This window comes from Sinohyriopsis cumingii, unplaced genomic scaffold (genome assembly GCF_028554795.1).
Source record: "Sinohyriopsis cumingii isolate HCF-2022 unplaced genomic scaffold, ASM2855479v2 utg000744l, whole genome shotgun sequence".
Lineage (NCBI taxonomy): Eukaryota > Metazoa > Mollusca > Bivalvia > Unionida > Unionidae > Sinohyriopsis > Sinohyriopsis cumingii.
Window position 1 is genome coordinate 579,163 of NW_028315928.1, and position 12,447 is coordinate 591,609.

A 12,447-nucleotide genomic window follows, 5' to 3' on the forward strand; every position below is an offset into this window, starting at 1 on the left:
TTGCTCCTCACTTCCTCTTCCACACCAAAATTAGGTGTAGCCAGCGCCCTTTCACAAAGTTCACCCTCTCCTGCAAGGTGGGTTTCACTCAAGGCTGCAATATTGATGTTATATCTGGCTGTCTCCCTGCCAATCAGAGCAGTTCTCCTCTGAAGTCTGTCAGCATCACTTCTGTTGAAAAGTGTGTGCACATTCCATGTGCTGAGGGTGAGAGGAACGACTTTCATCTTTTTGTTTGTAGTGTTTCCACTGCTGATGTAGGGTCCCCTCCAGCTGCGGTTAGCTGGCTAGGGAAGGATGGAGCAGGCAATTTGTAGGGCACCTTTTCTGGCCCCTTCCTCAAGCCATGGAGGTGAGCAGTGCGAATCCTAAAAAGGGCTGCTCAGTCTCTCAGGAGGCTACCAAACTCTGCTGCTGCTCTGTGTCAGTGAAGAATAACCATATGGCCTGAGCCATTGTAGCCCACACCTGCCGCTTTGTCACTCAACCCTTGAAACAGGAATTCTGGGAGAAGGATGACCAAGTGACTTACTCATTCACTACCCTCACTTGGTTTAGCCTGCCAGTCAACATGGTTTACCAGGGTGTGGCTGCTGCACATGTTGCAGCTTCTTGAAGCCACAGGTGAGAACTGGGTGCATGTGGGGTCCAAAGGTGGGCAAGCTTACCCAAAGGAGGCATGACTGTTCTCCATCAGAGGTGCTACCCCTCCAATACATTCCTGTACAACCTTCACATAAAATGCAATTTCATATGTTGAAATTTCCTATTCATCTTGTACTTTGATTCTGTCCATGACATGCAGTCCAATCACATGACCATTGCTGGGTGACATCATTCACCTTTTACTTTGATTCTATCCATTACATGCAGTCCAATCACATGACCATTGTTGGGTGATATCATTCATTTTTTACTTTGAGTCCATCCATTACATGCAGTCCAATCACATGACCATTCTAGAGTGACATCATTCACCTTGTACTTTGAGTCCATCCATTACATGCAGTCCAATCACATGACCATTGTTGGGTGACATCATTCACCTTTTACTTTGATTCTGTCCATTGCATGCAGTCCAATCACATGACCATTGTTGGGTGATATCATTCATTTTTTACTTTGAGTCCATCCATTACATGCAGTCCAATCACATGACCATTCTAGAGTGACATCATTCATTTTTTACTTTGAGTCCATCCATTACATGCAGTCCAATCACATGACCATTCTAGAGTGACATCATTCATTTTTTACTTCGAGTCCATCCATTACATGCAGTCCAATCACATGACCTTTCTAGAGTGACATCATTCACCTTTTACTTTGAGTCCATCCATTACATGCAGTCCAATCACATGACCATTCTAGAGTGACATCATTCACCTTTTACTTTTTGCTTTGATTCCATTGATTATACAGTCTCTTTAAGGCGATATCATTTATCTTTTACTTTGATTGCATCCATTATACATGTCCCGTCACATGAATGTTATTAAGATGACATCATTCTTCTACTTTGACTCCATCCATTACTTGTAGTCCCATCACATTGTTGTTTAATGGATCAATCTGCATCTTTGCCCACATTATGTTCATGATCTGTACATGTCAGTAAATCATTCTGTGCCTGCAATATTATTATTGCTGTTATTGACTTGAACTAGATCTAATGTATGACAGTTTTGTGAACGCAGCTGATCCCCCAGTTTTCAGTGGACAGCCATGAAACTTTGTACATGTTATGGTCATCATTTAAAGATGCTTATGTTGACTAATCACTGCTTTCTAACATTTTTTGTTAGAGTGATTGCCCTTTTTATCTTGCATAAGAATGTCAAAATCATTTTGTAAATGCCGTTTTTATTGATTTCTATGAAACTTGGTAAAATGTTATGATCATCAATTTAATATGTCCATGTTTTCCAAATCACTGTACTACCTCTATTTTTTGTAAGAGTTATTGACCACTGTTGTCTGAATGCAGCTTTCAGTGGACTGATGTGAAACTTAGTATGTAATATGGTGCTCATAATAAAATGAGCATGCTGACCAAACATTGTACTCAGAGTTACTGTACAGCATGCTGACCAATCATTGTACTTGAACAGAGTTTCCATACAGCATGCTGACTAATCATTGTACACAGAGTTATTATACAGCATGCTGATCAATCTTTCTGTTCAGATGGAGTTACCATACAGCTTGCTGAACAATATTTCTATTCAAACAGAGTTACCACACATCATGCTGACAAATCATTGTATTTGAAGAGAGTTACCATACAGTATGCTGAATAATTATTGTATTCAAACAGAGTTACTATACAGCATGTTGACCAATCAGTGTACTTGAACAGAGTTACCATATAGCATGCTGACCAGTCATTGTACTTGAACAGAGTTACCGTATGGCACGTTGACCAATCATTGTACTCAGAGTTACCATACTGCATGCTGAACAATCATTGTACATTAACAGAGTTACCATACAGCATGCTAACCAATCAATGTACTCAAGCAATTACCATATAGCATGTTGACCAATCATTTTATTCAAACAGAGTTACCATACAGCATGCTGACCAATCATTTTATTCAGAGTTGCCATGCAGCATGCTGACCAGTCATTTTATTCAAACAGTGTTACCATACAGCATGCTGAGCAATCTTTTTATTCAGAGTTACCATACAGCATGCTGACCAATCATTGTACTCAAGCAATTACCATACAGCATGCTGACCATCATTGTATTCAAACTGTCTTCAGAAGAGTTACCATACTTTTGTTACTATTGACTTGTTGTCATGGATTTAAGGGTCAGAAGTAGGAGTGGTGCAGGTATATTTATATGAGCAAATGGTGATAGCTAGTGCCAGCATAGACATTATGCAGTATTAATACTACTCATTATGGTGATGGATAGTGCCAACATAGACATTATGCAGTATTAATACTAGTCATTATGGTGATAGCTAGTGCCAGCATAGATATTATGCAGTATTAATACTACTCATTATGGTGATGGATAGTGCCAACATAGACATTATGCAGTATTAATACTAGTCATTATGGTGATAGCTAGTGCCAGCATAGACATTATGCAGTATTAATATTACTCATTATGGTGAAGGTTAGTCATTATGGTGATTGCTAGTGCCAGCATAGACATTATGCAGTATTAATACTACTCATTATGGTGATGGATAGTGCCAGCATAGACATTATGCAGTATTAATACTTCTCCTTATGGTGATTGCTAGTACCAACATAGACATTATGCAGTATTAATACTAATCATTATGGTGATGGATAGTGCCAACATAGACATTATGCAGTATTGATACTAGTCATTATGGTGATAGCTAGTGCCAGCATAGACATCACACAGTATTAATACTACTCATTATGGTGAGGGCTAGTCATTATGGTGATTGCTAGTGCCAGCATAGACATTATGCAGTATTAATACTACTCATTATGGTGATAGCTAGTGCCAGCATAGATATTATGCAGTATTAATACTTCTCCTTATGGTGATTGCTAGTGCCAACATAGACATTACACAGTATTAATACTACTCATTATGGTGAAGGCTAGTCATTATGGTGATTGCTAGTGCCAGCATAGACATTATGCAGTATTAATACTGCTCATTATGGTGATAGATAGTGCCAACATAGACATTATGCAGTATTGATACTAGTCATTATGGTGATAGCTAGTACCAACATAGACATTATGCAGCAATAATACTATTCATTATGGTGATAGCTAGTGCCAGCATAGATATTATGCAGTATTAATACTTCTCCTTATGGTGATTGCTAGTGCCAACATAGACACTACACAGTATTAATACTACTCATTATGGTGAAGGTTAGTCATTATGGTGATTGCTAGTGCCAGCATAGACATTATGCAGTATTAATACTACTCATTATGGTGATGGATAGTGCCAACATAGACATTATGCAGTATTGATACTAGTCATTATGGTGATAGCTAGTACCAACAAAGACATTATGCAGCAATAATACTATTCATTATGGTGATTGCTAGTGCCAGCATAGACATTACACAGTATTAATACTACTCATTATGGTGATGGCTAATGCCAGCATAGACATTATGCAGGATTAATGCTAACCATTGTCTCATATGACTCCAACTGTTTTAACTTGACAAATCATAGAATCAGTTTATGCCAGAAAGAACATTTTTATTTTATGCATTTATTTAGATCCAGTCAATAAAATTGGTCAAAAATCATATTTTTTCTTCAGGTATTGGAACTGGAACTTTCCATTTAATTCATTTATAAAATTGTTGTTTTGTTTTTAATTATTGTCTCATATGCATTTGAAAAGTAAGACATGGTTTGTACCACTTTTCTAGCAGTATGAACCTAAGTTCATATGTTTAAGTTTTGTATTATAGTTCTTCAATTATTGTCTCACCTTCATAAGTATCTTTGTCTCAGCTGCATAGGCATCATTGTCTCTAGGCATTGTGAGACATTGGTATCATCTTTGCAGAAAAAGGAATAATTCCAGAACATTGAACCGTCCAGGTTTCAAATCACATTTTTTAAATTCACTCATTGGAGGCTTTGCAGATGAGACATTATCTTACGTATTTCAGGTTTTGACCATTGACCATTTTCATGGATGTGGTATACTATAATTTCAAGATTTGACTATGTTCGTTTGAATCAAAACCAACATTATGAGCCTTTGTCTTTTTAGATGATGATGAAGATGGAGAAAGGATTACAGTTCGTAGTGACGATGAGTTGAAAGCTATGTTTGAATTGGTATGTAATTCATTTGTGTTTAAAAATCTCAATATTTTCCAGCTTTTGTATGCACAACTTGAATTGTGCGTAATTATACTTTTTATGACATTTTCTATCTGCCTGTCTATCTGATAATATTTGCTTGCTTGGTCCATAACTCTTGTAATAGTTGGAGAGATCTTAATGAAACTTTGCCCATTGTTCTGTATATGTTTTCATTGTGTGTTTAATTTTTGTTGATGATTGAGGAATTAATATCTACCTGATTCTTGTCATGGTTTTTTAGAAGTAAACAAGAAGTTTACTTGAATTTCAGTTCATGACCTGACCTTGTTTACAAGTTTCAAAGGTTCTGGAGGCAATTTGTACTATGGAGGAATTTTCTGTTGGAAAATATGGGTTTTCCAGACCAATCAGTTGTGATTTAGGTGAAGTGGAATATTTGATTAAAGGATTTGGTAAACAATTACTCATTCCTGTTTTATGATTTGTCAGTGGAATCACTTATAGTTGTGTTCAGATATAATTTCAGAGAAATAATGTATTTGAATTATTCATTGGAATTACAAAATGCTCATTGACTTTTTGGACTACTTTTCTATTTTGGAATTATTGAGGACTCTTCAAAGACAGTCTAGATTACATCACTGTGATAATCAAGACATTCAAAACTTGGAATTCATTCAGAACATTTTATACTTTTGGGACTGGTGATAGGCCATTTAGGGTTATTAGGGATTTAATTGGCAATACTCTAAGTTCCTCTTTGATTTTCACTTTGTAACTCAGAGAAATAAATTGCTTGTTGAGTTTTACTTAATTTGTTGTTACACTTCCTTTCTGTTACATAGTTTAAGACTTACCGCTCCAGTGGCCTAGTGGTTAGAGCGTCCACCTCGGATGCGGGAGGTCGTGGGTTTGAACCCTGGCCGAGTCATACCAGAGACTTAAAAAATGGTACTAACAGCTGCCTCGCTTGGCATTCAGCATTAAGAGGTTAGTGTTAGGACTGGTCGGCCTGGTGTCAGGATAATGTGACTGGGTGGGACATCATGCTACATGTCTGCGGCATGATGCCCCAGTACTAGACATCACTATAAACTGCCACATTGCATACATCGTAGCGATATGACTGAAAAATTGTTAAAGCTACATTAAAAATCAAAATCACATCACTTATCACAAATCACAGTTTAAGACTTGCAATTTGATGACTGGAAAGTGTGTTGTGTTACATATCAATGGAAGATACAATTTTTTAATTTGTTTTGCTTTTCAGATTATAACTTTTGAACCACAATGAATATGGTTTTAAATGAAATTTTTGCCATCACATGGTTACCTTCCTTTTTGACACACTCTTACTCCGGATACAAGCATCTGGGTTGTGACATGGGATAAATATGTCTTTGTGGATGCATTTTTTATTAGCTGACCTGGCTATAAGGCCAGGTAGGCTTGTGGTATGTACCTTTATTCTTGTGTGTCATTTAAGATCTGTCAGTAGTTGTAATTTTCAACCATTGTAACCACATGTACCACAGAGCATACTGTCATTAAAGCCATTCAGATATAATTGCAGTTGCATCAGTCGATAAATGAAGGGAAGATTTTCATTGGTGAAAACATAATCATGTGATCAGACCTAATTGTGTTTATTTCTATATAAACTGTATGGAGTACTACTTTATACTAACTTCTATAAATAGAGTCATGTGCAAAGTAACTATCGTAAACACTGAACTGGAAGGTATACACAGCATGCTTTTAAAATGAAATAAATATGGTGGGTTTATATCTTAATCAGAAAAATGGTTAAATTGATTTTACAGAATCAAATAAATAACACATTTCTACTGTTTTTTTAATATCAATAACTCTTTATTTGACTTATATGCGAAAGAAAAGCTGAGAAACTCAAAATATGCCAAGAACATTAGGGCTACAGTAAATTTACTGCAGCTCATTACAAATGAAGCTAAAACTATAGGTGCATGAATATAGGAATTGGGAGATGGGGAGTTAAAAAGCTAACTGGATAACAATTGCATTTACAGTCCTACATTGTATGATGCCGACCTTGAAATTTACGCTGTGGGCTGGGTGAGAGATTCACTACACCCCCTTCATAACTGTCAGTGTCAATGTCTTGTACTTTTTGACTATTGGACCCCCATCACTATAACCATTTGCCGATAGTCTTAATTTCATTTGTAAGTAGCCGCTATAGGTAGCCTAAACTGTTAGTCAACACGAAAATAGATTTAAAGACATGAAAATTGGTTATTCACACGATTGGACAATAATGAATCGGCCAAATTGCTATGAACTTATGATAGCATCAAATCCAAGTCATTTGTATGCCAAACAAAACAACACATCCTTTGTTTTGAATATCAAACTTCTACTCAGATCACATATGCCAATTTATATAAAAGATGGAGAATCTGCTGTTCTTTAAATAGCTACATAGCAGATGCCTCAACAAGAATTCATATGCTTAAACAGGCTCTAAAACTGATAGGAAATATCATTTAATAAAACCAAAATAAAAAATTAATACAGTTATAAAGAATTACAATTATGAGTTTAACTTTGTTTTTTCTTATATGATATAAACTCAGAAAAAACAACATTAAACTCTTAAATAAATGATGGTACAAAAACTAGAGAAACTTTGAAACATTTGTTTTCTTAACATAAGGTATAAATAGTACTATATCAGTTTTAAATGAAATCATCCAGCTGGCATATATTTCGTGACCACATGCTCTTTCAGTTGGCTGTTATGCAGATGTGCTGTCATATGTGGATGAAGATGCAAAAAAACAGGAAACAACAGTTTTCATAACATGTACAGTCATCAACATTGGAAGAAAGTTAATGGCACAACATCCTACTGAGTCACATTTTTTAACCATCGGCTCTTGTAAGATATTGCAATGGAAAACATCATACTGACCCAGTTTTTAGCAGAATGCCCATGGTTATTGGCAACTGTCAGCCAGATGAGCAATCTCAGGCTTACTTTAGCCTCTTGTTATGCTTAGATTTTTTAATTTTTATTTTAAGAAAGAATTTCATTTCGTAAGCAACATTTCAAACATCTCTAGTTTGCACCTTTTCTGGTATACATAGCATCATCAGAAAATTCCTTTACTTCCTGTAGCATTCCTCCCCTTGGTTCCTGGACCTGGTTAAGGTCATGTTACACAGATAACTACCTTACTTTCTCTAGCAGTTCTTTTCTTGTGTCCTGATCTTTGTTAAGGTCATGTTACAACATATGGTAATTCTCTTACTTCCTGTAGCATTCTTCCCCTTGGGTCCTGGCCCTGGCTTAGGTCATCATATAATTTTTTTCTCTATCATTCATCCCCATCGGTCTTTGTCCTGTTTAATCCTTGTCGCAAAAAAAAAATCATAATCCATTGTGAATTCCCTGTAATTTAGCATTTTCCCATTTGCGAATTGCCTTTTGCCTTACTTTGGATTTTTATTTTTTACCTACAGAAAATTGTATCTTTCATTACTGTATCATCCAGGATTTTTTATTTTGTTGTTTTTAAATGTATAATAGTTAATTAAAATCTGATTGCAAATCTTGAGATCAATACTGCATCATACTTCGAGTGTCATGCATAAAGGCATCTCATTTTATGTTGAAGACTGAAAATTTGGACATGGTATAACAAAATAAAAAGAAAAAAGAAAACAAAAATTAGCATTTTTAATAGTGTTTGTTCCACAAACTTTGGTGGTGGGGGGTGAGTAGTCTAAGATGCTAGCCTTCACAGATCACTAACTTCTGTCTTCTTTATGTGTTGGCTTGAGTCACAGCTTGGCCAATGTAGGTATATGAGAAAGCTTGCCAGTAACTTCCTGTGGGTCATTGGTTCTTCCTGGGGTTTTTGTTGGTTCTTCCTTCACCAGATATACTGGCTGCCATATATGGCCTGTCATGTCAGAAAATGATGTAAAACTCATAACAGGCAACCTGACAAAGCCAAACTATGGACATATACGCAGAATTCCTTGCAGTGATATTTTGTATATGATATATTGTGAATATTTTTCGCTGAAAAGTTGCCTTTACTTTGCAGTACTATGAGATGTTGTCAGAAGATGATGTTGCCAGAGGTCTTCTTCCTCCTTTCATCATTTACCCTAGAGGTATGTTGATGGGAGAGTGGTCAAAAATTGAATTTGCTGTATGGTCAAAAGCAAAGAATGATTACAAGCATAGTCTGCTTGTTGTTCTTTGACTGAAAAAAAAAATCTTGCTTTTTAATTTTAAGACATATCCATATCATCTCTAGAACTTAATTATTCTTGGAAATATTCCTGTATACTACTTCCAGAATTTGTTTTCATGTGTTCAGAAAGTTTGTACCTAATACTGCAATAGTTTGCAAAGATGGATATTTTAGGAATTACTACACTGGTGTTATTCAGTATTCAATACATCACAGATACAGGACATGTTTTGTTGGCTTACCCGTGGTTATCATGCCATGATATGCTTGCAGTTTCTCTAGTGACCACTGTACTGATTCATCTAACCAAAACACGTTGTTACTATAATTAGAGGTAGGTATGGACAACAAGTTGTGACAGATGCATCAGAAAGTGATCATGAACAAATTTTGTTAAACTTGAACGTTTAAAATTGCAAAATGTATATGCCAGAGTTTGTACATTGACTGTAACTCAAATAAAAGTTTTCATATTTGTTTTGTTTCATTCATGCAATTTCAGTTTTAGAAACAATCAAGGCAAAACAGTATCTTTAGAATGGCTTGAAATTTATGTCAATCTGATAATCCATGATCAATAAATTTGTAGAAGGAAATTTTAAACCCCAATGATCATGAATCAGGTGGATCAGTAAAAATATTCCCAGGTCATGATCATGTGTTAACAAATGGTCTTTGTCTAATATATCTGATAAAACAAAGGATGCAAAACTTTTAGACCATCACATTGGTTGGTGCTTAGTTCTGTACGCCAGGTGACTGAGCAGACATGTTATTGCTTACCTTGAATAGAGCAATAATTGTAAACATAATCGATTACAGACCAACAAAAAGATTTAATGGCTTTCTTCTTGATGGTCCAGTCATAATTAGATTATCAAATCAGCTTTTAAGGAGCTAACATCCTTTGTAAATAAGCATGATGGAGTGAAAATAGATCTTTTTTTCTTCAGGAACACAATGTGTCTTGCCAAATTATTAGAACAAATTCTGTTTGTTTTGGTGCTACAGCTTGTAGTACTTCAAGAAATTAGTGAAATGATTGTAAAATTTCAGGAGTCATGCCATAACTGTTGAAATTTGTTTTATAGCAAAGCATGTTTAACTATATTGAACCTTGCTGTCTAGGAGGTAATTCAAGGGAGACAATTTAAATTTATGTAAATTATTATATCTGATAGTAATCTCCCTTGGAGATGCTCTAAAGAAGTTGCACTTGCGTTGAAAAATGCCTGTAGAAGTTAATAAGGACATTAATTCCTTACATATTTCAATAACTAACATAAATTATTTTGAAAAATATAAAGAAAAGAAATTTAGAAAATAGTATCAAGATTAGCTAAAGCAATATGTTATAATAGCAAAATAATACATTACGGGTCATGTGAAACACTATCTCTGGAGTCTTCTATCGGAACTAATGTAAATTAAGATCACTTCAGACATCAGTATTCTCAATAGTCTTCTCTTGATTGGTAGATATGGCTTCCTGTGGTACAGTTATTTTCTATAGAGATGTAGATATGTTTTCCTGTGGTACATTTATTTTCTATAGAGGTGTAGATATGGTTTTCTTTAGTACAGTTATTTTCTGTAGAGGTGTAGATACAGTTTCTTGTAGTGCAGTTATTTTATATAGATGTGTAAATATGGTTTCCTTTAGTACAGTTATTTTCTATAGAGATGTAGATATGTTTTCCTGTGGTACAGTTATTTTCTATAAAGGTGTAGATATTGTTTCCTGTTGTACAGTTATTTTCTATAGAGATGTAGATATGTTTTCCTGTAGTACAGTTATTTTCAATAGAGGTGTAGATACAGTTTCCTGTAGTACAGTTATTTTCTATAGAGGTGTAGATATGGTTTCTTGTAGTACAGTTATTTTATATAGATGTGTAGATATTGTTTTCTGTTGTACAGTTATTTTCTATAGAGGAGTAGATATGTTTTCCTGTGGTACATTTATTTTCTATAGATGTATAGATATGGTTTCAATTAGTATAGTCTTTTTCTATAGAGATGTAGATATGTTTTCCTGTGGTACATTTATTTTCTGTAGAGGTATAGATATGGTTTCCTGTAGTACATTTATTTTATATAGATGTGTAGATATGGTTTCCTGTTGTACAGCTTTTTTCTATAGTGGTGTAGATATGTTTTCCTGTGGTACAGTTATTTTCTATAGATGTGTATATATGGTTTCCTTTAGTACAGTTATTTTCTATAGAGATGTAGATATGTTTTCCTGTGGTACAGTTATTTTCTATAAAGGTGTAGATATTGTTTCCTGTTGTACAGTTATTTTCTATAGAGGTGTAGATATGGTTCCTGTGGTACAGTTATTTTTTATATAGGTATAGAGATCATTTCCTGTAGTACAGTTATTTTCAATAGAGGTGTAGATATGGTTTCCTGTAGTACAGTTATTTTCTATAGATGTTTAGAGATGGTTTCATGTAGGTACAATTATTTTCTATAGATGTATAGATATGGTTTCCTGTAGTACAGTTGTTTTCTATAGATATGTAGATGTGGTTTTTGATAGTAGAATACAGTTATTTATGTATTGATGTTGTTTTCTATCCATGAATACAGTTACTTCTTTACATCAGGCAGGAGGTGGGTCCTACAAAGGCTGTTGCAGGCTCCCTGTACTTCTCAGTAACTCTTTTATTCACCCACAATGAGGCAGAGTGTATTATGTTATGATTTCTTTCTGTCAGCCCATTTGTTGCCAGTTTTTATTTCTAAACAATAACTCGAGTTGTCCTCCATCTACAGTTGCTAGACCTTGTGGATGGCTTGCACTTGGGGCTGAGGAGGAACCATATTGATTTTAAGGTCCAAAACCAAAGGTGAAGGAAAGAAGAAAACTATTTTCTGGATAATAGCTTTGAATTTTCAACCATCTACTGATACCACACTTTGTGGATGGCTTCCTTTTTTTGGGTATTGGAGAAGCCTGCTTTTACAGGGTTGAAAGTTCAAGCATCAGTGTAACTAGGACTGACAAAAATATGTTTCTGTGCAATAACCCAATTATTGCACCATTTACGGTACTAATTTTTTTGATGGCTTGCACTTCATATTATTAAAAACCCTGTCGATATAAGGGTCAAAAGGACAAAGGTCAAGGTCACTGTAACTGAAAGAACAATGTTTTCCACACATTGTGACTCAAGTTTTTCACCTAGGCTACTTAGCTTTGTGAATGGCTTGCACTTAGGGTAAGGACAAAACCAGTCTAATTTGGGATCAGAGGTTGAGAGCCAAGATCAATGTGAGACTGAACGAGGAACAAAGATTTCCACAAAGTAACATTACTTCCACATCACAGACTTGGACCAGATTTTTTGGATAAGATCTCATGGTCACCACTCCTAGCCATTAGTA

General features: G+C 35.2%; 1 protein-coding gene across 1 annotated transcript in view; it reads left to right on the forward strand.

The window, feature by feature from the left end:
* LOC149773244 (dual specificity mitogen-activated protein kinase kinase 5-like) overlaps positions 1 to 12,447 on the forward strand; it is a 106,846-nt gene that overhangs the window by 28,809 nt on the left and 65,590 nt on the right. Inside the window, exons 3-4 of the mRNA XM_089946559.1 lie at positions 4,749 to 4,816; positions 8,902 to 8,971. Of these exons, the coding sequence (XP_089802685.1) occupies positions 4,749 to 4,816; positions 8,902 to 8,971 (138 nt within the window). The remainder of the gene's footprint in view (positions 1 to 4,748; positions 4,817 to 8,901; positions 8,972 to 12,447) is intronic.